The sequence below is a fragment of the Anser cygnoides genome, chromosome 37, assembly GCF_040182565.1.
Source record: "Anser cygnoides isolate HZ-2024a breed goose chromosome 37, Taihu_goose_T2T_genome, whole genome shotgun sequence".
Lineage (NCBI taxonomy): Eukaryota > Metazoa > Chordata > Aves > Anseriformes > Anatidae > Anser > Anser cygnoides.
In genome coordinates, this window is record NC_089909.1 from 1,012,632 (window position 1) to 1,037,707 (window position 25,076).

Here is a 25,076-nt window from a genome sequence, read left to right on the forward strand (position 1 = left end):
CCCAAATGCCCCAAATTTGCCCCAAAAATCCCCCAAAATCCCCCCAAATTTGCCCCCAAACCTCCAAAATGCCCCAAAATGCCCCAAATTTGCCCCCAAATGCCCCAAATTTGCCCCAAATGTCCCTAATTTTGTCCCAAAATCCCCCAAATTTTCCCCAAAAATGCCCCCAAATGCCCCAAATTTGCCCCCAAAATGCCCCAAAATGCCCCAAATTTGCTCCAAATCCCCCCAACCCCCCCAAATCCCCCCCAAATGCCCCAAATTTGCCACAGATGCCCCAAATTTGCCCCCAAATGTCCTAAATTTGCCCCAAAACTCCCAAAATCCCCCAAATTTGCCCCCAAACCCCCAAAATGCCCCCAAATGCCCCAAATTTGCCCCCAAATGTCCCAATTTTACCCCAAAATCCCCCAAAAATGCCCCAAAATCCCCCAACATGCCCCAAAATGCCCCAAAATGCCCCAAATTTGCCCCCCAAATGTCCAATTTTGCCCCCAAAATCCCCCAAAATGTCCCAAAAATGCCCCCAAATCCCCTAAAATGCCCCAAATTTCCCCCAAAATGCTCCAAATTTGCCCCAAATGTCCCAAATTTGCCCAAAATCCCCCCAAAATGCTCCAAAATGCCTCAAATTTTTCCCCAAATGTCCCAATTTTGCCCCAAAATGCCCCAGAATCCCCCAAATTTGCCCCAAATCCCCCCACCCCCCCCCAATACCCCTCCTCCCCCAATAAACCACGGGGGGCGGGGCCGGGCCGCGGTCGCCATGGCGACGAGCGCGCGGGGGTGGGGGGGAGGGGCCGAGTCACGTGGCCGGAAGCGGCGGGCGCGCGCCAGGGGGCGGAGCCAAAAATGGAGCCGAGGTGGGGGGAGGCCCCGGGGGGGGGGGCGAGGGGAGGGAGGGGGTAAAAGGGGGGGAGGGGGGAGCTGGGGGGCGCTGGGTCGCTGTGCCCCATAGCGGCCCCATAGCGCCCCATAGGGTCCCATAGCGGCCCTATAGAGGCCCACGGCTGCCCCATAGCTGCCCCATAGCTGCCCCATAACTGCCCCATGGCTGCCCCATAGCTGCCCCATAACTGCCCCATAACTGCCCCATGGCTGCCCCATAGCTGCCCCATAACTGCCCCATAACTGCCCCATGGCTGCCCCATAACTGCCCCATAACTGCCCCATGGCTGCCCCATAACTGCCCCATAACTGCCCCATAACTGCCCCATGGCTGCCCCATGGCTGCCCCATAACTGCCCCATAACTGCCCCATGGCTGCCCCATGGCTGCCCCATGGCTGCCCCATAACTGCCCCATGGCTGCCCCATAGCTGCCCCATGGCTGCCCCATGGCTGCCCCATAACTGCCCCATAACTGCCCCATGGCTGCCCCATGGCTGCCCCATAACTGCCCCATAACTGCCCCATGGCTGCCCCATGGCTGCCCCATGGCTGCCCCATAACTGCCCCATGGCTGCCCCATAACTGCCCCATGGCTGCCCCATAACTGCCCCATGGCTGCCCCATAACTGCCCCATAACTGCCCCATGGCTGCCCCATGGCTGCCCCACGGCTGCCCCATAACTGCCCCATAACTGCCCCATAACTGCCCCATGGCTGCCCCATAACTGCCCCATAACTGCCCCATGGCTGCCCCACGGCTGCCCCATGGCTGCCCCATAACTGCCCCATGAACTGCCCCATAGCTGCCCCATGGCTGCCCCCATAACTGCCCCATGGCTGCCCCATAACTGCCCCATAACTGCCCCATAACTGCCCCATAACTGCCCCATAACTGCCCCATGGCTGCCCCATAACTGCCCCATAACTGCCCCATAACTGCCCCATGGCTGCCCCATAACTGCCCCATAACTGCCCCACGGCTGCCCCACGGCTGCCCCATAACTGCCCCATAACTGCCCCATAGCTGCCCCATGGCTGCCCCATAACTGCCCCATGGACAGCCCCATAGCTGCCCCATAACTGCCCCATGGCTGCCCCATGGCTGCCCCATGGTATAGCCCCATGAACCTTCAGCCCCATACACTGCCCCATGTATGGCTAGCCCCATAACTGCCCCATGGCTGCCCCATAGCTGCCCCATGGCTGCCCCATAACTGCCCCATGGCTGCCCCATAACATGCCCCATGACAGCCCCATGAGCTTGCCCCCCCATGGTAGCCCCATGGCTGCCCCATAACTGCCCCATGGCTGCCCCATAGCTGCCCCATAACTGCCCCATGGCTGCCTTCCATAGCTGCCCCATAACTGCCCCATAACTGCCCCATGGCTGCCCCATGGCTGCCCCATGAGCCTGCCCCATAACTGCCCCATGGCTGCCCCATGAGGCTGCCATGGCTGCCCCATAGCTGCCCCATGGCTGCCCCATGGCTGCCCCATGGCTGCCCCATAACTGCCCCACGGCTGCCCCACGGCTGCCCCATGGCTGCCCCATAACTGCCCCATGGCTGCCCCATAACTGCCCCATAACTGCCCCATAACTGCCCCATGGCTGCCCCATAACTGCCCCATAACTGCCCCATGGCTGCCCCATGGCTGCCCCATAACTGCCCCATAACTGCCCCATAACTGCCCCATGGCTGCCCCATAGCTGCCCCATAACTGCCCCATAGCTGCCCTATAGAGCCCCATAGCGGCCCCACAGCTGCCCCACATTCGTTTGGCTGCGTTCCTGTGCCCCACGGCTGCCCCACAGCAACCCCACACCTGCCCCACGGCTGCCCCACGGCTGCCCCACATGCACCCCATAAGTCACCCCACATCGACCTGGCTGCATTGCCCTGCCCCACAGCTGCCCCACAACAGCCCCACATCGACCTGGCTTCATTTCCCTGCCCCATAGCAGCCCCACGGCTGCCCCACAACCACCCCACAGCCACCCCACATCGACCTGGCTTCGTTTCCCTGCCCCACAGCTGCCCCACAGCAACCCCACAGCTGCCCCACGGCTGCCCCACATTCACTTGGTCACGTTCCTCTGCCCCACACCTGCCCCACAGCTGCCCCACAGCTGCCCCACAGCTGCCCCACAGCTGCCCCACAGCTGCCCCACAGCAGCCCCACACCGGCTGCCCCACAGCTGCCCCATAGATGCACCACACCTGCCCCACATGCACCTGGCTGCTCTCCCCTGCCCCACGGCTGCCCCACAGCAACCCCACACCTGCCCCACGGCTGCCCCACAACCACCCTGCAGCTGCCCCACATCGACATGGCCACGTTTCCCTGCCCCACAGCAGCCCCACACCTGCCCCACATCGACCTGGCTGTGTTCCCCTGCCCCACAGCTGCCCCATAGCAGCCCCACACCTGCCCCACAGCTACCCCACATCTGCCCCACATGCACCTGGCTGCATTCCTCTGCCCCACGGCTGCCCCACAACCACCCCATAAGCCACCCCACATCGACCTGGCTTCGTTTCCCTGCCCCACACCTGCCCCATAGCAGCCCCACAGCTGCCCCACAGCTGCCCCACAGCTGCCCCATAGCAGCCCCATACCTGCCCCACAGCTGCCCCACACCTGCCCCACATCCACCTGGCTGCATTCCCCTGCCCCACGGCTGCCCCACATCCCCCCTCCCCCCCAACCACCCCCCCGTGCCCCCCCGCCCCCGTTGGCCGCACCCCGGGGGTACCCCAGGGACCCCCCGGCCCCCCCCCCGGCCCCTGCCCCACTGCGTTGCCCAACCCCGGCCCCACATCCCCGGGGACCCCCAATTCCCCCCGCCCCACATCCCCGCCCCACACATTGGGGCCCCCTCCCTTTGGGGTGGGGCCGGGGTTTTATAAGGGCCCCCCCACCCCCGGCGCCCCACGGCCGCCCCCCCTGCCCCTCCTGCGCCCCACGGCTCCCGGCCCCACGCGTCCCCCGGCCTCGGACCCACAGCCTGCCCCATAGATCCATAGCCTGCCCCATAACCTGCCCCATAGATCCCGAACCTGCCCCATAGACCCATAACCTGCCCCATAGATCCATAACCTGCCCCATAACCTGCCCCATAGATCTATAGCCTGCCCCATAACCTGCCCCATAGCCCCCATAACCTGCCCCATAGATCCATAACCTGCCCCATAGATCCCTAACCTGCCCCATAACCTGCCCCATAGACCCACAGCCTGCCCCATAGATCCCTAACCTGCTCCATAACCTGCCCCATAGATCCCTAACCTGCTCCATAACCTGCCCCATAGATCCCTAACCTGCCCCATAACCTGCCCCATAACCTGCCCCATAGCCTGCCCCACAGACCCATAACCTGCCCCATAGCCCCATAACCTGCCCCATTGCCTGCCCCACTGACCCATAACCTGCCCCATACCCCTGCCCCACAGACCCACAGCCTGCCCCATAGACCCGTAGCCTGCCCCATAGATTCATAACCTGCCCCATAACCTGCCCCCCAGCCCCATAACCTGCCCCATAACCTGCCCCATAGACCCATAGCCTGCCCCATAACCTGCCCCATGTAGACCCGTAGCCTGCCCCATAACCTGCCCCCTAGCCCCATAACCTGCCCCATTGCCTGCCCCACTGACCCATAACCTGCCCCATACCCTGCCCCACAGACCCACAGCCTGCCCCCTAGCCCCATAACCCACCCCATAGCCCCCCCTCCTGCCCCCTAACCCCCTGCCCCGCCCCCATAACCCTCCCCTACAACCCGCAACTCTCCCGGCCGCCCCCAAGCTGCCCCCTAACCCCCCATCACCCCATAGCCCCCATTGCCCCATAACCCCCCAGCGCAGCCCCCAGCCCCCACAACCCCCAAAACCCCATAACCCCCCATCACCCCATAACCCCCACAGCCCCCCAACTCCCCCCATAACCCCCCATCATCTCCCCACAGCCCCAGAAGACCCCCCATAACCCCCCAGCGCACCCCCCAAACCCCCCAAAACCCCCCCATAACCCCCCACAGCCCCCAACTCCCCCTATAACCCCCCCATCATCACCCCCACAGCCCCATAACCCCCGGCGCACCCCCAAAACCCCCCAAAACCCCCCCCCAAACCCCCCCAAACCCCCGAAAACCCCCCAAAACCCCCCAAACCCCCCCAAACCCCCCAAACCCCCCAAACCCCCCAAAACCCCCCCAAACCCCCCAAACCCCCCAAAACCCCCAAAACCCCCCCATAACCCCCCACAGCCCCCCAACTCCCCCTATAACCCCCCCATCATCACTCCCACAGCCCCAGAAGACCCCGGCGCACCCCCCAAAACCCCCCCAAAAACCCCCCCAAAACCCCCCAAAAGCCCCCAAAACCCCCCAAAACCCCCCCAAACCCCCCCCCAAACCCCCCGTAACCCCCCACAGCCCCCCAACTCCCCCTATAACCCCCCATCATCACCCCCACAGCCCCATAACCCCCCAAGCGCACCCCCCAAAACCCCCCCAAAAACCCCCAAAACCCCCCCAAAACCCCCTTCTAACCCTTTCTACCCCCCCCATATCCCCCCCCCAACCCCATATCCCCCCATATCCCCCCCCCCCCAGCCCCATGGACCCCCGCCCCCTCTTCCAGTCGCTGGCCGCCCTGGCGGACGACAACGCCGCCTTCTTCCAGCGCCGCGGCACCGCCGCCGGCCTCCGCTTCGCCGCCGCCTTCGCCGCCCTCCGCGAGCACGGCCTCCCGCCTCCCGAGCCCGCCCTGCGCCACTTCCAGCGCCTCCAGCACCGCTTCGACCTCGACGAGGCCACCCCGGGCAACGGCTACCGCAGCCTGGCCACCGCCGCCCGCCGCTGCCTGGCCCACGCGGTGGCCAAGAGCCGCTACGTGGCCTCCCATCGCCGCAGCCTCTTCTTCCGCGCCGGGCACAACGCGGCCGAGCTGGAGGCCTACGGGGCCGCCCTGGCGCAGCTGAGGGCGTTGCTGTGCTTGGCCCAAAGGGTTTTGGCCCGCAGCGAGCCCGGGTGCCTCTTTCCGCCCGAGGAGTCCGGGCTGAGCGAGGCGGTGCTGAAGGAGTACAGCACGATGCACAACGGGTGCTTCTACGGGAGGTGCCTCGGGTTCCAGGTGCGGGGGCGACTCTTTCGGGGCGCTTCGGGGGGATTTAGGGGCGTTTGGAGAGGTTTTGGGGACGTTTGGAGAGGTTTGGGGGACATTTGGAGATGTTTTGGGGACATTTGGAGAGGTTTGGGGGACATTTGGGGATGTTTTGGGGACATTTGGAGAGGTTTGGGGGACATTTGGAGAGGTTTTGGGGACGTTTGGAGAGGTTTGGGGACATTTGGAGAGGTTTCGGGAGGTTTTGGGGAGGTTTGGAGATGATTGAGGACATGGAGGACATGAGGACATAGAGGACATGGAGGTGTAGAGGCTACAGGGAGGTGGAGGACACGAGGACCAGGTTGAACAAGGGTGTGGGGACATTTTTGGGACATTTCGGGGCATTTTGGGACATTTGGAGAGGTTTTGGGGACATTTGGAGATTTTTGGGGACATTTGGAGAGGTTTCAGGACGTTTCGGGGGAGGTTTGGGGACGATTGGAGGCGTTTCGGAGAAGATCAGGGACGTGGAGGACGTGGAGGTGTAGAGGCTACGGGGAAGTGGAGGACACGAGGACCAGGTTGAACAAGGATACGGGGACATTTTGGGACATTTCAGGACATTTTGGGACATTTGGAGATGTCTTGGAGATGATTGGGTACGTGGAGGACGTGGAGACGTAGAGGACGTGGAGGTGTAGAGGCTACAGGGAGGTGGAGGACACGAGGACCAGGTTGAACAAGGGTATGGGGACATTTCGGGACATTTCAGGGCATTTTGGGGCATTTTGGGACTTTTTGGGACACTTGGAGATGTCTTGGAGATGATTGAGGACGTGGAGGACGTGGGGATGTAGAGGACATGGAGGTGTAGAGGCTACAGGGACGTGGAGGACACGAGGACCTTTTGAACAAGGATACGGGGACATTTTGGGACATTTCTTGACATTTTGGGAGATTTGGAGAGGTTTTGGGGACATTTCGGGACGTTTCGGGATGATGGAGGACGTGGAGGACATGAGGATGTAGAGGACGTGGAGGTGTAGAGGCTACAGGGAGGTGGAGGACACGAGGACCAGGTTGAACAAGGATACGGGGACATTTTGGGACATTTTGGGACATTTTGGGACACTTTGGGACTTTTTGGGACATTTGGAGATGTTTTGGGGACATTTGGAAAGGTTTCAGGCCATTTCGGGAGGTTTCGGGAGGTTTGGGGACGATTGGAGCGTTTCGGAGAAGATCAGGGACGTGGAGGACGTGGAGGTGTAGAGGCTACGGGGACGTGGAGGACACGAGGACCAGGTTGAACAAGGATACGGGGACATTTGGGGACATTTTGGGGCATTTTGGGACATTTGGAGATGTCTTGGAGATGATTGGGTACGTGGAGGACATGGGGACGTAGAGGACGTGGAGATGTAGAGGCTACAGGGAATTGGAGGACACGAGGACCAGGTTAAACAAGGATACGGGGACATTTTGGGACATTTCGGGGCATTTTGGGAGATTTTGGGACGTTTGGAGATGTCTTGGAGGTGATTGAGGACGTGGAGGACGTGGGGACGTAGAGGACGTGGAGGTGTGGAGGCTACAGGGGAAGTGGAGGACACAAGGACCAGGTTGAACAAGGATATGGGGACATTTTGGGACATTTCGGGACATTTGGAGATTTTTTGGGGACATTTGGAGAGGTTTCAGGACGTTTCGGGGAGGTTTGGGGACGATTGGAGCGTTTCGGAGAAGATCAGGGACGTGGAGGACGTGGAGGTGTAGAGGCTACGGGGAAGTGGAGGACACGAGGACCAGGTTGTATGAGGGAAAATTTGGGGACGTTTTCGGGACATTTTGGGACTTTTGGGACATTTGGAGATGTCTTGGAGATGATTGAGGACATGGAGGACACAAGGATGTGGAGGACTTAGAGATGTAGAGGCTACAGGGAAGTGGAGGACACAAGGACCAGGTTGAACAAGGATATGGGAACATTTCGGGACATTTCTTGACATTTTGGGACATTTGGAGATGTTTTGGGGACATTTGGAGAGGTTTCAGGACGTTTCGGGGAGGTTTGGGGACGATTGGAGGCGTTTTCGGAGAAGATCAGGGACGTGGAGGACGTGGAGGTGTAGAGGCTACAGGGACGTGGAGGACACGAGGACCAGGTTGTATGAGGGAAAATTTGGGGACGTTTCGGGACATTTTGGGACTTTTTGGGACATTTGGAGATGTCTTGGAGATGATTGAGGACGTGGAGGACGTGGGGACATAGAGGACGTGGAGGTGTGGAGGCTACAGGGAAGTGGAGGACACGAGGACGAGGTCGAACAAGGATATGGGGACATTTCTTGACATTTTGGGGCATTTCGGGACATTTGGAGATGTTTTGGGGACATTTGGAGAGGTTTCAGGAGGGTTTTGGGTAGGTTTGGGGATGATCGAGGACGTGGAGGGACGTGGGGACGTGTAGAGGACGTGGAGATGTAGAGGCTACAGGGATGTGGAGGACACGGGGACCAGCTTGTATGAGCGGAAGAATTTGGGGACATTTCAGGAGATTTCGGGACATCTGGAGATGTTTTGGGGACATTTGGGGAGGTCTGGGGGTGTTTCAGGAGGTTTTGGGGAGGTTTGGAGATGATCGAGGACAGGGAGGACGTGGGGATGTGGAGGACGTGGGGATGTGGAGGCTGTAGGTTACGTGGAGGACACGAGGACGAGGTTGTACGAGGGAAAATTTGGGGACGTTTCGGGACATTTGGGGACTTTTTGGGACATTTGGAGATGTTTTGGGGACATTTCGGGAGGTTTGGGGGTGATTGAAGGACGGGGAGGACGTGGGGATGTGGAGGCTACGGGGACGTGGAGGACACGGGGACCAGGTTGAACGAGGATCGGAGGTTACGGGGGACGTGGAGGTTATGGGGACATTTCGGGAGGTTTTGGGGACATTTCGGGAGGTTTTGGGGACGTGGAGGTTATAGGGACATGGAGGTTACGGGGACGTGGAGGTTTTGGGGACATTTCGGGAGGTTTTGGGGACATTTGGGGAGGTTTTGGGGACATTTCGGGAGATTACGGGGACGGGGAGGACGCAAGAGGCGGGTTGCACAAGGCCGTGGGGACGCGGGACGGGGACATGGGGTCAGGGATACGGGGACGGGGACACGGGGATATAGGGCACGGGGGTATGGGGTCACAGGGGGGTATGGGGTCGGGGGGATTTGGGGACGGGGGATATGGGGTCACAGGGGGGATATGGGGTCGGGGGGTATGGGGTCAGGGGATATGGGGTCGGGGGTATGGGGTCGGGGGATATGGGGACGGGGGGATATGGGGTCGGGGGGATATGGGGTCGGGGGGATATGGGGTCAGGGGATATGGGGTCAGGGGATATGGGGTCACAGGGGGGATATGGGGTCGGGGGATATGGGGACGGGGGGATTTGGGGACAAGGAGATAGGGGGGATATAGGACACGGGGATATAGGGCACGGGGGTATGGGGTCGGGGGGATATGGGGTCAGGGGATATGGGGACGGGGGGATATGGGGTCGGGGGGATATGGGGTCGGGGGATATGGGGTCGGGGGGATATGGGGTCAGGGGATATGGGGTCAGGGGATATGGGGTCGGGGGATATGGGGTCGGGGGATATGGGGTCAGGGGATATGGGGACGGGGGGATATGGGGACGGGGGATATGGGGTCGGGGGATATGGGGTCGGGGGATATGGGGTCGGGGGGATATGGGGACGGGGGGGATATGGGGACGGGGGGATATGGGGACGGGGGGATATGGGGACGGGGGGATTTGGGGACAAGGAGATAGGGGGGATATAGGACACGGGGATATAGGGCACGGGGGGATATGGGGACGGGGGGATTTGGGGTCGGGGGATATGGGGTCGGGGGATATGGGGTCAGGGGATATGGGGACGGGGGGATTTGGGGATGGGGGGATATGGGGTCGGGGGATATGGGGTCAGGGGATATGGGGTCGGGGGATATGGGGACGGGGGATTTGGGGACAAGGAGATAGGGGGATATAGGACACGGGGATATAGGGCACGGGGGTATGGGGTCGGGGGGATATGGGGTCAGGGGATATGTGGGGACGGGGGGGATATGGGGTCGGGGGGATATGGGGTCGGGGGATATGGGGTCGGGGGGATATGGGGTCAGGGGATATGGGGTCAGGGGATATGGGGTCGGGGGATATGGGGTCGGGGGGATATGGGGTCAGGGGATATGGGGACGGGGGGGATATGGGGACGGGGGGATATGGGGTCGGGGGATATGGGGTCGGGGGATATGGGGTCGGGGGGATATGGGGACGGGGGGGATATGGGGACGGGGGGATATGGGGACGGGGGATATGGGGACGGGGGATTTGGGGACAAGGAGATAGGGGGGATATAGGACACGGGGATATAGGGCACGGGGGGATATGGGGACGGGGGGATTTGGGGTCGGGGGATATGGGGTCGGGGGATATGGGGTCAGGGGATATGGGGACGGGGGGATTTGGGGATGGGGGGATATGGGGTCGGGGGATATGGGGTCGGGGGGATATGGGGTCACAGGGGGGATATGGGGTCGGGGGATATGGGGACGGGGGGATTTGGGGACAAGGAGATAGGGGGGATATAGGACACGGGGATATAGGGACAGGCGGCTATGGGGTCGGGGGGATATGGGGGTCGGGGGGATATGGGGACGGGGGGATTTGGGGTCGGGGGATATGGGGTCAGGGGATATGGGGTCGGGGGATATGGGGATGGGGGGATATGGGGACAAGGAGATAGGGGGTTATAGGACACAGGGATATGGGGACAGGGGGATATAGGACATAGGGCCATAGGACATGGATATAGGACACGGGGCTATGGGGACAGGGGGCTATGGGGTCAGGGGGATGTGGGGACATGGGGCCAGGGGGATGTGGGGACAGGAGATATGGGGGCTATGGGGCACGGGGCTATGGGGCTATGGGGCCAAGGGCTGTAGGGCACGGGGCACGGGGCCGGGCATTGCAGGGCCCTGGGGACACGGGGCTGGCGCCGCCGCGCCTGGGGCCGGACGGGGGGGGACATGGGGGCGGAGGGGGTATGGGGTGGGGGGGGGGGCTATAGGGACGGGGGGGGATATGGGACATGGGGGGGGGATGTGGGGGTGATGCCGTGCCCCCCCCCCAGTTCGCCCCTCCATCCGCCCGGTGCTGCAGACCATCGCCATCGGCCCTCGTGTCCTTCGGGGAGCACTACCAGGGGGCGAGATGGGGCTGGGTGAGTGGGGGGGGGGGGCGGGGGTCCTGGGGGGGCTTGGGGGGGACTGGGGGGGTCTGGGGGGTCTGTGGGGGGTCTGGGGGGGGTTGGGGGGTCTGGGGGGGGGGGCTTGGGGGGGTCTGGGGGGTCCTGGGGGGTCTATGGGGTGCTTGGGGGGTCCGGGGGGGGTCCTGGGGGGTCCTGGGGGGGTCTATGGGGGGGCTTGGGGGGTCTGGGGGGGCTTGGGGGGGGCTTGGGGGGGTCCTGGGGGTCTTGGGGGGGCTTGGGGGGTCTGGGGGGGGTCCTGGGGGGTCTTGGGTGGTCTATGGGGGGCTTAAGGGAGGCTGGGAGGGTCTTAGGGGGGTCCATGGGGGTCTGGGGGGACTGGTGGGGGCTTGGGGGTCACCTGTGGGGGCACTTATGGGGCACTGTGGGGCACTGTGGGGCACTTAGGGGCCACTTATGGGTCACTTATGGGGCACTTATGGGGCACTTAGGGGTCACTTAGGGGTCACTTATGGGGCACTTATGGGTCCCTTATGGGTCCCTTACAGGCCACTTATGGGGCACTTATGGGGCACTTATGGGGCACTGTGGGTCCCTTACGGGGCACTTATGGGTCCCTTACAGATCACTTGTGGGGCATTTATGGGCCACTTATGGGCCCCTTACAGTCCACTTATGGGTCACTTATGGGGTACTTATGGGTCCCTTATGGGCCACTTAGGGGGCACTTATGGGGTGCTGTGGGCCACTTATGGGTCACTTATGGGTCACTTATGTGTCACTTATGGGTCACTTATGGGCCACCTATGGGGCACTTAGGGGTCCCTTACTGGCCCCTTACAGGCCACTTATGGGGCACTTATGGGCCACCAACGGGGCACTTACAGGTCACTTACAGGTCACTTATGGGGCACTTATGGGGCACTTAGGGGTCACTTACGGGTCCCTTATGGGCCACTTATGGGGCACTTATGGGGTGCTGTGGGCCACTTATGGGTCACTTATGGGCCATTTATGGGCCACTTAGGGTCACTTATGGGGCACTTATGGGCCACTTACAGGGCACTTATGGGGCGCTATGGGGCACTTATGGGGCGCTGTGGGTCCCTTCCGGGGCCCTCACTTACGGGCGCAGGCGCGGCGGCGGAGCTCGCTGTTCTCGGGGGCCGCTACGCGCTGGACCCGGAGCTGCGCGGGGCCGAGTTCGAGCGGCTGACGCAGAACCTGGAGGTCGGCTTCTGGAAGAGCTTCTGGAACCTCACCGAGAGCCAGCTGCTGGCGGTGAGCGCCCCGACCCTATAGGGGACCCCAAACCCCCCGGACCCATAACGGGACCCCCGGACCCATAACGGGACCCCCGGACCCATAACGGGACCCCCGGACCCATAGCCGGACCCCAAAAACCCCCACACCCTATAGGAGGCCCCAGACCCTATAAAGAGACCCCCGACCCTATAAGGGACCCCAAAATCCCCCGACCCTATAAAGGGACCCCCAAAACCCCCCGACCCCATAATGGGACCCCAAACCCATAATGACACCCCGACCCTATAACGGGACCCCAAAAACCCCCAGACCCTATAACGGGACCCCAAAGGCCCCCAGACCCCATTAACGGGGCCCCAAACCCGTAACGAGACCCCGACCCTAATAACGACCCCAAAGAGCTTCTGGAACCTCACCGAGAGCCAGCTGCTGGCGGTGAGCGCCCGCCCTGGGGGACCCCAAACCCCCCGGACCCATAACGGGACCCCCGGACCCATAACGGGACCCCCGGACCCATAACGGGACCCCCGGACCCGTAGCCGGACCCCAAAAACCCCCACACCCTATAGGAGGCCCCAGACCCTATAAAGAGACCCCCGACCCTATAAGGGACCCCAAAATCCCCCGACCCTATAAAGGGACCCCAAAACCCCCCGACCCCATAATGGGACCCCAAACCCATAATGACACCCCGACCCTATAACGGGACCCCAAAAACCCCCAGACCCTATAACGGGACCCCAAAGGCCCCCAGACCCCATTAACGGGGCCCCAAACCCGTAACGAGACCCCGACCCTAATAACGACCCCAAAGAGCTTCTGGAACCTCACCGAGAGCCAGCTGCTGGCGGTGAGCGCCCGCCCTGGGGGACCCCAAACCCCCGGACCCATAACGGGACCCCCGGACCCATAACGGGGCCCCCGGACCCATAACGGGACCCCCGGACCCATAGCCGGACCCCAAAAACCCCCACACCCTATAGGAGGCCCCAGACCCTATAAAGAGACCCCCGACCCTACAAGGGACCCCAAAATCCCCCGACCCTATAAAGGGACCCCCAAAAACCCCTAGACCCTATAATGGGACCCCAAAGGCCCCCAGACCCCATTAACGGGGCCCCAAACCCATAATGGGACCCCAACCCTATAACAGGACCCCCACCCTATAACGGGACCCCCAAAAACCCCCAGACCCCATAATGGGACCCCAAAACACCATAACGGGACCCCGGGACCCCCAAAACCCCAGACCCCATTAACGGGGCCCCAAACCCATAAAGAGACCCCGACCCTATAATGGGACCCCAAAACCCCAGACCCTATAGAAGGCCCCAGACCCTATAAAGAGACCCCCGACCCTATAATGGGACCCCAAAACCCCCCGACCCTATAGAAGGCCCCAGACCCTATAAAGAGACCCCCGACCCTATAGGGGACCCTGTCCCCATAACGGGACCCCCAGACCCATAGCGGGACCCCAAAAACCCCCCGACCCTATAACGGGACCCCAAAAACCCCAGACCCCATTAATGGGGCCCCAAACCCATAACAGGACCCCGACCCTATAATGGGACCCCAACCCCCCCGACCCTATAGAAGGCCCCAGACCCTATAAAGAGACCCCCGACCCTATAAGGGACCCCCAAAATCCCCCGACCCTATAACGGGACCCCAAAAACCCCCAGACCCTATAACGGGACCCCAAAATCCTACAGTGGACCCCAGACCCTATGAGGAGCCCCTAGACACTTTAGGGGACCCCTGACTCTATAACAGGACCCCGAAACCCCATAACAGGACCCCCGGACCCATAGCCGGACCCCCAAACCCATAACGGGACCCCAAAACCCCCGACCCTATAGAAGGCCCCAGACCCTATAAAGAGACCCCCGACCCTACAAGGGACCCCCAAAATCCCCCGACCCTATAAAGGGACCCCAAAAACCCCTAGACCCTATAAGGGGACCCCAAGAGGCCCCCAGACCCCATTAACGGGGCCCCAAACCCATAACGGGACCCCAACCCTATAACAGGACCCCCACCCTATAACGGGACCCCAAAAACCCCCAGACCCCATAATGGGACCCCAAAACACCATAACGGGACCCCCGGACCCATAACGGGACCCCCAAAACCCCCAGACCCCATTAACGGGGCCCCAAACCCATAAAGAGACCCCGACCCTATAACGGGACCCCAAAACCCCCCGACCCTATAGAAGGCCCCAGACCCTATAAAGAGACCCCCGACCCTATAGGGGACCCTGTCCCCATAACAGGACCCCCGGACCCATAGCCGGACCCCCAAACCCATAACGGGACCCCAAAACCCCCGACCCTATAGAAGGCCCCAGACCCTATAAAGAGACCCCTGACCCTACAAGGGACCCCAAAATCCCCCGACCCTATAACGGGACCCCAAAAACCCCCAGACCCCATAATGGGACCCCAAAACACCATAACGGGACCCCCGGACCCATAACGGGACCCCCAAAACCCCCAGACCCCATTAACGGGGCCCCAAACCCATAAAGAGACCCCGACCCTATAATGGGACCCCAAAAACCCCCAGACCCTATAGAAGGCCCCAGACCCTATAAAGAGACCCCCGACCCTATAGGGGGACCCTGTCCCCATAACGGGACCCCGGACCCATAGCGGAACCCCAAAAACCCCCAACCCTATAACGGGACCCCAAAAACCCCCAGACCCCATTAACGGGGCCCCAAACCCATAACAGGACCCCGACCCTATAAAGGGACCCCAAACCCCCATGACCCTATAGGGGACCCCAAAATCCCCCAACCCTATAAAGAGACCCCAAAATCCCCCAACCCCATAACAGGACCCCCAGCCCCTATAAAGGACCCCCAGACCCATAGCGGGACCCCCAGAAAAACCAGACCCTATAACGGGACCCCAACCCTATAATAGGACCCCAAAAACCCCCAGACCCTATAATGGGACCCCCAATCCTATAGGGGACCCCAGACCCTATTAGGAGCCCCTAGACACTATAGGGGACCCCTGACCCTATAACAGGACCCCAAAACCCCCAGACCCCATTAACGGGGCCCCAAACCCATAACGGGACCCCGACCCTATAAGGGGACCCCCAACCCTCCCCTGACCCTATAAAGGGCCCCCAAAATCCCCCGACCCTATAAGGGGACCCCCGAACCCCCCCGACCCCATAAGGGACCCCCAGACCCATAGCGGGACCCCAAAAGCCCCCAGCCCCCCCCCGACCCCCATTTCCCCCCATTTTGCCCCCCCCAATTTGCCCCCCCAAATTTGCCCCCCAATTTGCCCCCCTTAGTGACCCCCCCGTTTTGCCCCCCCAATATCACCCCCCCCAAAATCTACCCCCCCCCAATTTGACCCCCCAAAAATTACCCCCCCAAATTTGCCCCCCCCAAATTTGCCCCCCCCAATTTAAACCCCCCAATTTCACCCCCCCATTTGCCCCCCCCCAATTTCACCCCCCCCAATTTGCCCCCCCCATTATTGCCCCCCCCAATTTGACCCCCCCCTTAGTGACCCCCCCATTTTGCCCTCCCTTATGGCGTCCCCCCCCAATATCCCCCCCCAATTTGACCCCCCAATTTGCCCCCCCAATTTAACCCCCCCAATATCACCCCCCCAATATCACCCCCCCAATATCTACCCCCCCAATTTGCCCCCCCCAAATTTGCCCCCCCCAAATTTGACCCCCCCCATTTGACCCCCCCAATTTGCCCCCCCCAAATTTGCCCCCCCAATTTAACCCCCCAATATGACCCCCCCCAATTTGCCCCCCCAATATCACCCCCCCAAAATCTACCCCCCCAATATCCCCCCCCAATTTAACCCCCCAAATTTGACCCCCCCCAATTTGACCCCCAAATTCGCCCCCCCCAAATTTGCCCCCCCAATTTGCCCCCCCCTTAGTGACCCCCCCCGTTTTGCCCCCCAATATCACGCCCCCAAAATCTACCCCCCCAATTTGACCCCCCAAAAATTACCCCCCAAATTTGCCCCCCCAAAATTTGCCCCCCCCAAATTTGCCCCCCCAAATTTGCCCCCCCCAATTTAACCCCCCCCAATATGACCCCCCCCAATTTGCCCCCCCAATATCCCCCCCCAATATCCCCCCCTAAAATCTATCCCCCAAATTTGACCCCCCCCAATTTGCCCCCCCCCCAATTTGCCCCCCCCTTTGTGACCCCCCAATTTGCCCCCCCCAATGACCCCCCCCTTTTGCCCCCCCCCCCAGTCGGTGGCCTCGGTGGGGGCGGCCCCCCTGGGGCTGTGCCGGGTGCTGGCCGTGCCCCCCGAGCCCCTGGAGCTGCCCCTGGTGGGGGGCGCGGGGGGGGCGCGGGGGGGGGGCACCGTCACCATCGCCCCCCCCGTGGCCCACAGCGGGCCCGCGCCCGTCCACATGCGCCTGCTGTCCTACCACCTGCGGGAGGGGCAGGTAAATTGGGGGGGGGGGGCAAATTGGGGGGGGCGGGGGGTAAATGGGGGGGGCTGGGGGGGTAAATGGGGGGGTAAATGGGGGGTTTGGGGGGGGTTGGGGGGGTACAGGGGGGTATTGGGGGGGTATTTGGGGGTGGGGGGGGGGTCTGGGGGGGACCTGCAGGTATTTTGGGGGGGGGGGGGCAATTGGGGGGGTCGGGGGGGTAAATTGGGGGGGGGCTGGGGGGGGGAAATGGGGGGTTTGGGGGGGTTGGGGGGGTACAGGGGGGTATTGGGGGGGTATTTGGGGGTGGGGGGGGGTCTGGGGGGGACCTGCAGGTATTTTGGGGGGGGGGGGCAAATTGGGGGGGCTGGGGGGGTAAATGGGGGATTTGGGGGGGTATTGGGGGATTTTGGGGGCAAAATGGGTGTTTTTGGGACAGAAATGTCGTTTTTTTTTGGAGGGGGGCACATGGGGGGGGCTTTTTGGGGGGGGAAATGGGGTTTTTGGGGACACAATTTTTGGGGGGGGGCATATGGCGGGTCACGGGGGGCAAATCGGGGGGGTAAAAGTGGTATTTCGGGGGGGTATTGGGGGATTTTGGGGGCAAAATGGGTGGTTTTGGGGCAGAAATGTGGGTTTTTTTTGGAGGGGGGCACATGGGGGGGCTTTTTGGGGTAGGTAAAAGGGGGATTTGGGGGGATTTTGGGGGTAAAATGGGTGGTTTTGGGCAGAAATTTAGCTTTTTTTTGGAGGGGGGCACATTTGGGGGCTTTTTGGGGTACGTAAAAGGGGGATTTGGGGGGATTTTGGGGGTAAAATGGGTGTTTTTGGGGCAGAAATGAGTTTTTTTTTTGGAGGGGGGCACAAGGGGGGGCTTTTTGGGGGAGGTAAAAGGGGGATTTGGGGAGTATAGGGGGATTTTGGGGGGGAAAATGGGTGGTTTTTGGGGGCAGAAATGTAGTTTTTTGGGGGGGGCATATGGTGTGGTCATGGGGGGGCAAATTTGGGGGGTAAAAGTGGGATTTGGGAGGATTTGGGGGGATTTTGGGGGTAAAATGGGTGTTTTTGGGGCCAGAAATGTCGTTTTTTTTTTTGGAGGGGGGCACACGGGGGGGTCCATTCCCCCCCCAACCCCCCCCCTTATCCCCCCCCCCCCTTTTATTTTCCCCAGGACAGCCCGGCCCTGCAAGCCCTGAGCCGCCCCGAGCCCTCCCTCTCCCCGCCGCGTTGGTTTCGGGGCCCCCCCCTGCCCCCCAGCCCGGCTCTCCTGGTGCATTTCCACGGGGGGGGGGTTCGTGGCGCAGACGTCGCGCTCCACGAGCCCTACCTGCGGGGGTGGGCGCGCGACCTGGGCGCCCCCATCCTCTCCGTCGACTACGCCCTGGCCCCCGAGGCCCCCTTCCCGCGGGCCCTCGAGGAGTGCTTCTACGCCTACTGCTGGGCGCTGCGGCACTGCCGCATGCTGGGTACGGGGGGGGCTTATGGGGTCGTTATAGGGCCGTATGGGGCCATATGGGGTCGTATGGGGTCGTTATAGGGCCGTATGGGGGGGTTTATGGGGTCGTATGGGGGAGTTATGGGGGGTTATGGGGCTATGGGGCAGTGCTTCTACGCCTACTGCTGGGCGCTGCGGCACTGCCGCATGCTGGGTATGGGGGGGCTTATAGGGTCGTTATAGGGCCGTATGGGGCCGTATGGGGCCGTATGGGGTCTTTATAGGGTCGTATGGGGTCGTTATAGGGTTGTATGGGGGGGTTATGGGGTCGTATGGGGGAGTTATGGGGGAGTTATGGGGGGGTTATAGGGGGTTACAGGGTCAAATGGGGTGGGTATGGGGGAGTTCTAGGGGGTTGTGGGGTCATATTGGGGTTCTAGGGTCGTTATAGGGTCGTATGAGGTCGTTAAAGGGTCGTATGGGGTCGCTATAGGGTTGTATGGGGTCGTTATATGGCCGTATGGGGGGGTTATGGGGTCGTATGGGGGAGTTATGGGGGGGTTATGGGGTCGTATGGGGGAGTTATGGGGGGGTTATGGGGCTATGGGGCAGTGCTTCTACGCCTACTGCTGGGTGCTGCGGCACTGCCGCATGCTGGGTACGGGGGGGGCTGATAGGGTCGTTATAGGGCCGTATGGGGCCGTATGGGGTCGTTATGGGGTCGTATGGGGGGGTTATGGGTCATATGGGGGGCTTATGGGGTCGTATGCGGGCGTTATAGGGTCGTATGGGGGAGTTATAGGGGGTTATGCAGTCATATTGGGGTTATAGGGTCGTTATAGGGCCGTATGGGGCCGTATGGGGTCGTATGGGGTCGTTATAGGGCCGTATGGGGGGGTTATGGGGTCGTATGGGGGAGTTATGGGGGGGTTATGGGGCTATGGGGCAGTGCTTCTACGCCTACTGCTGGGCGCTGCGGCACTGCCGCATGCTGGGTATGGGGGGGCTTATAGGGTCGTTATAGGGCCGTATGGGGCCGTATGGGGCCGTATGGGGTCTTTATAGGGTCGTATGGGGTCGTTATAGGGTTGTATGGGGGGGTTATGGGGTCGTATGGGGGAGTTATGGGGGAGTTATGGGGGGGTTATAGGGGGTTACAGGGTCAAATGGGGTGGGTATGGGGGAGTTCTAGGGGGTTGTGGGGTCATATTGGGGTTCTAGGGTCGTTATAGGGTCGTATGAGGTCGTTAAAGGGTCGTATGGGGTCGCTATAGGGTTGTATGGGGTCGTTATATGGCCGTATGGGGGGGTTATGGGGTCGTATGGGGGAGTTATGGGGGGGTTATGGGGTCGTATGGGGGAGTTATGGGGGGGTTATGGGGCTATGGGGCAGTGCTTCTACGCCTACTGCTGGGTGCTGCGGCACTGCCGCATGCTGGGTACGGGGGGGGCTGATAGGGTCGTTATAGGGCCGTATGGGGCCGTATGGGGTCGTTATGGGGTCGTATGGGGGGGTTATGGGGTCATATGGGGGGCTTATGGGGTCGTATGCGGGCGTTATAGGGTCGTATGGGGGAGTTATAGGGGGTTATGCAGTCATATTGGGGTTATAGGGTCGTTATAGGGCCGTATGGGGCCGTATGGGGTCGTATGGGGTCGTTATAGGGCCGTATGGGGGGGTTATGGGGTCGTATGGGGGAGTTATGGGGGGGTTATGGGGCTATGGGGCAGTGCTTCTACGCCTACTGCTGGGCGCTGCGGCACTGCCGCATGCTGGGTACGGGGGGGGGCTTATGGGGTCGTTATAGGGCCCTATGGGGCCATATGGGGTCGTATGGGGTCGTTATAGGGCCGTATGGGGTCGTTATAGGGCTGTATGGGGGGGTTATGGGGTCGTATGGGGGAGTTATAGGGGGTTATGCCGTCATATTGGGGTTCTAGGGTCATTATAGGGCCATATGGGGTCGTATGGAGTCGTTATGGGGCCGTATGGGGTCGTTATGGGGTCGTATGGGGTGGTTATGGGGTCGTATGGGGACGTTATGGGGGGGTTATAGGGTCATATGCGGTGGGTATGGGGGAGTTATAGGGGGTTATGGGGTCATATTGGGGTTCTAGGGTCGTTATAGGGTTGTATGGGGCCGTTATAGGGCCGTATGAGGTCTTTATAGGGTCGTTATAGGGTCATATGGGGGGGTTATGGGGTCATTGGGGGGGGTTATGGGAGGTTACAGGGTCAAATGGGGTGGGTATGGGGGAGTTCTAGGGGGCTATGGGGTCATATTGGGGTTCTAGGGTCGTTATAGGGTCGTATGGGTTCTTATAGGGTCGTTATAGGGTCGTATGAGGTCGCTAGAGGATATGGGGGGGTTATGAGGTCGTATGGGGTGGGTATGGGGTGTTACAGGGTCGTATGGGGTCGTTTTATGACCGTATGGGGGAGTTATGGGGTCGTATGGGGGAGTTCTAGGGGGTTATGGGGTCATATTGGGGTTCTAGGGTCGTTATAGGGTCGTATGGGGTCGTTATAGGGCCGTATGGGGTCGTTATAGGGTTGTATGGGGGGGTTATGGGGTCGTATGGGGGAGTTATGGGGGGGTTATGGGGCTATGGGGCCGTGCTTCTACGCCTACTGCTGGGCGCTGCGGCACTGCCGCATGCTGGGTATGGGGGGGCTTATAGGGTCGTTATAGGGCCGTATGGGGCCGTATGGGGCCGTATGGGGTCTTTATAGGGTCGTATGGGGTCGTTATAGGGTTGTATGGGGGGGTTATGGGGTCGTATGGGGGAGTTATGGGGGAGTTATGGGGGGGTTATAGGGGGTTACAGGGTCAAATGGGGTGGGTATGGGGGAGTTCTAGGGGGTTGTGGGGTCATATTGGGGTTCTAGGGTCGTTATAGGGTCGTATGAGGTCGTTAAAGGGTCGTATGGGGTCGCTATAGGGTTGTATGGGGTCGTTATATGGCCGTATGGGGGGGTTATGGGGTCGTATGGGGGAGTTATGGGGGGGTTATGGGGTCGTATGGGGGAGTTATGGGGGGGTTATGGGGCTATGGGGCAGTGCTTCTACGCCTACTGCTGGGCGCTGCGGCACTGCCGCATGCTGGGTATGGGGGGGGGGCTTATAGGGCCGTTATAGGGCCGTATGGGGCCGTATGGGGTCTTTATAGGGTCGTATGGGGGGCTTATGGGGTCATATGGGGGGGGTTATGGGGTCGTATGGGGGGGTTATGGGGTCGTATGGGGACGTTATGGGGGGTTATAGGGTCATATGCGGTGCGTACGGGGGAGTTCTAGGGGGTTATGGGGTCATATTGGGGTTCTAGGGTTGTTATAGGGTCGTATGGGGTCATTATAGGGTCGTATGGGGTCGTTACAGGGTTGTATGGGCGGGTTATGGGGTTTTATGGGGGGCTTATGGGGGCGTTATAGGGTCGTATGGGGTCATTATAGCGTTGTATGGGGGGGTTATGGGGTCGTATGGGGGGCTTATGGGGTCGTATGGGGGCGTTATAGGGTCGTATGGGGGAGTTATAGGGGGTTATGCTGTCATATTGGGGTTCTAGGGTCGTTATAGGGCCATATGGGGTCATATGGGGTCGTTATAGGGTTGTATGGGGTCGTTATGGGGCCGTATGAGGTCTTTATAGGGTCGTTATAGGGTCATATGGGGGGGTTATGGGGTCATTGGGGGGGGTTATGGGGGGTTACAGGGTCAAATGGGGTGGGTATGGGGGAGTTCTAGGGGGCTATGGGGTCATATTGGGGTTCTAGGGTCGTTATAGGGTCGTATGGGTTCTTATAGGGTCGTTATAGGGTCGTATGAGGTCGCTAGAGGAGGATATGGGGGGGTTATGAGGTCGTATGGGGTGGGTATGGGGTGTTACAGGGTCGTATGGGGTCGTTTTATGACCGTATGGGGGAGTTATGGGGTCGTATGGGGGAGTTCTAGGGGGTTATGGGGTCATATTGGGGTTCTAGGGTCGTTATAGGGTCGTATGGGGTCGTTATAGGGCCGTATGGGGTCGTTATAGGGTTGTATGGGGGGGTTATGGGGTCGTATGGGGGGCTTATGGGGTCATATGCGAGCGTTATAGGGTCGTATGGGGGAGTTATGGGGTCATTATAGGGCCGTATGGGGTCGTTATATGGCTGTATGGGGGGTTATGGGGTCGTATGGGGGGCTTATGGGGTCGTATGGGGGCGTTATAGGGTCGTATGGGGGAGTTATAGGGGGTTATGCCGTCATATTGGGGTTATAGGGTTGTTATAGGGCCATATGGGGTTGTATGGGGTCGTTATAGGGTCGTATGGGGGGGTTATGGGGTCGTATGGGGGAGTTATGGGGTCGTATGGGGGAGTTACGGGGGGGTTATGGGGGGTTATAGAGTCGTATGGGGTGGGTACGGGGTCATATTGGGGTTCTAGGGTCGTTACAGGGCCGTATAGGGTTGTATGGGGTCGTTATGGGGCCGTATGGGGTCGTTATGGGGTCGTATGGGGTCTTTATAGGGTCGTATGGGGGGGTTATGGGGTCATATGGGGGGCTTATGGGGTCGTTATAGGGTCGTATGGGGGAGTTATAGGGGGTTATGCCGTCATATTGGGGTTATAGGGTCGTTATAGGGCCATATGGGGCCGTATGGGGTCATTATAGGGCCGTATGGGGTCATTATATGGCTGTATGGGGGGGTTATGGGGCCATATGGGGTCGTTATAGGGTTGTATGGGGTCGTTATAGGGCCGTATGAGGTCTTTATAGGGTCGTTATAGGGTCATATGGGGGGGTTATGGGGTCATTAGGGGGGGTTATGGGGGGTTACAGGGTCAAATGGGGTGGGTATGGGGGAGTTCTAGGGGGTTATGGGGTCATATTGGGGTTCTAGGGTCGTTATAGGGTCGTATGGGGTCGTTATAGGGCCGTATGGGGGTGTTATGGGGTCGTATGGGGGGGTTATGGGGGATGTTGGGGTCATACTGGGGGGCACTTAGGGGGTAACTGGCTGCTACTTGTGGGGCAGCCCCATGGCCTTGTGGGGCCTCTATGGGCTACTTATGGGGTACCCCCATGACACTTACGGGGTCCTTACGGGGTCCTTATGGGGCCGTTACGGGGTCCTTACGCGATCATTATGGGGTCATTACGGGGTCCTTACGCGGTCCTTACGGGTTCCTTACGGGGTTGTTACGGGGTCCTTACGGGGTCCTTTTGGGGTCCTTACAGGGTCCTTATGGGGTTGTTATGGGGCCGTTACGGGGTCCTTATGGGGTCATTACAGGGTCCTTATGGGATCATTACGGCTTCCTTATGGGGTCATTACGGGGTCCTTACGGGGTCCTTATGGGGTCGTTACGGGGTCCTTACGGGTTCCTTATGGGGTCCTTACAGGGTCCTTATGCGGTCCTTACGGGGTTGTTACGGGGTCCTTACGGGGTCCTTTTGGGGTCCTTACAGGGTCCTTATGGGGTTGTTATGGGGCCGTTACGGGGGTCCTTATGGGGTTGTTACGGGGTCCTTACGGGGTCCTTATGGGGTCATTACGGGGTCCTTATAGGGTCATTACAGGGTCCTTATGGGATCATTACGGCTTCCTTATGGGGTCATTATGGGGTCCTTACGGGGTCCTTATGGGGTCGTTACGGGGTCCTTACGGGTTCCTTATGGGGTCCTTACAGGGTCCTTACGCGGTCCTTACGGGGTTGTTACGGGGTCCTTACGGGGTCCTTTTGGGGTCCTTACAGGGTCCTTATGGGGTTGTTTTGGGGCCGTTACGGGGTCCTTATGGGGTTGTTACGGGGTCCTTATGGGGTCATTACAGGGTCCTTATGGGATCATTACGGCTTCCTCATGGGGTCCTTACGGGGTTGTTACGGGGTCCTTACGGGGTCCTTTTGGGGTCCTTACAGGGTCCTTATGGGGTTGTTTTGGGGCCGTTACGGGGTCCTTATGGGGTTGTTACGGGGTCCTTATGGGGTCATTACAGGGTCCTTATGGGATCATTACGGCTTCCTCATGGGGTCATTACCGGGTCCTTACGGGGTCCTTACGGGGTTGTTACGGGGTCCTTACGGGGTCCTTTTGGGGTCCTTACAGGGTCCTTATGGGGTTGTTATGGGGCCGTTACGGGGTCCTTATGGGGTTGTTACGGGGTCCTTACGGGGTCCTTATGGGGTCATTACGGGGTCCTTATGGGGTCGTTACGGGGTCCTTATGGGGTCATTACGGGGTCCTTACGGGGTCCTTATGGGGTCGTTACGGGGTCCTTATGGGATCGTTACGGCTTCCTTACGGGGTCCTTACGGGTTCCTTATGGGGTCCTTACGGAGTCCTTTTGGGGTCCTTACGGGGCCGTTCCGGGCTCCTTACGGGGCCGTTTCGGGGCCCTTACGGGGCCGTTATGGGGTCCTTACGGGGTCCTTACAGGGTCCTTACGGGGCTGTTACGGGGTCCTTACGGGGCCGTTCCGGGCTCCTTACGGGGCCGTTATGGGGTCCTTACGGGGCCGTTCCGGGGTCCTTACGGGGCCGTTCCGGGGCCCTTACGGGGCCGTTCCGGGCTCCTTCCAGGCTCGACGGCGCAGCGGGTGTGCCTGGCGGGGGACAGCGCCGGGGGCAACCTGTGCCTGACGGTGGCGCTGCGGGCGGCGGCGGTGGGGGTGCAGC

The 25,076-nt window shown here is 60.6% G+C and overlaps 1 protein-coding gene and 1 long non-coding RNA gene across 2 annotated transcripts in view; one reads left to right on the forward strand and one right to left on the reverse strand.

The window, feature by feature from the left end:
* Positions 1 to 779: 779 nt before the first annotated feature.
* Positions 780 to 25,076, forward strand: part of LIPE (lipase E, hormone sensitive type) — a 31,430-nt gene continuing 7,133 nt past the window's right edge. Inside the window, 8 exon segments of the mRNA XM_066987019.1 lie at positions 780 to 866; positions 5,509 to 6,104; positions 11,197 to 11,240; positions 11,242 to 11,290; positions 12,407 to 12,552; positions 16,792 to 16,992; positions 18,149 to 18,443; positions 24,981 to 25,075. Of these exon segments, the coding sequence (XP_066843120.1) occupies positions 856 to 866; positions 5,509 to 6,104; positions 11,197 to 11,240; positions 11,242 to 11,290; positions 12,407 to 12,552; positions 16,792 to 16,992; positions 18,149 to 18,443; positions 24,981 to 25,075 (1,437 nt within the window). The 5' untranslated portion in view covers positions 780 to 855.
* On the reverse strand, positions 3,850 to 4,598 carry LOC136788483 (uncharacterized). Its single transcript, XR_010827240.1, has 3 exons — positions 4,525 to 4,598; positions 3,973 to 4,289; positions 3,850 to 3,932 (listed from the first exon to the last, which is right to left on the reverse strand). It is a non-coding gene; the product is annotated as an uncharacterized lncRNA (long non-coding RNA).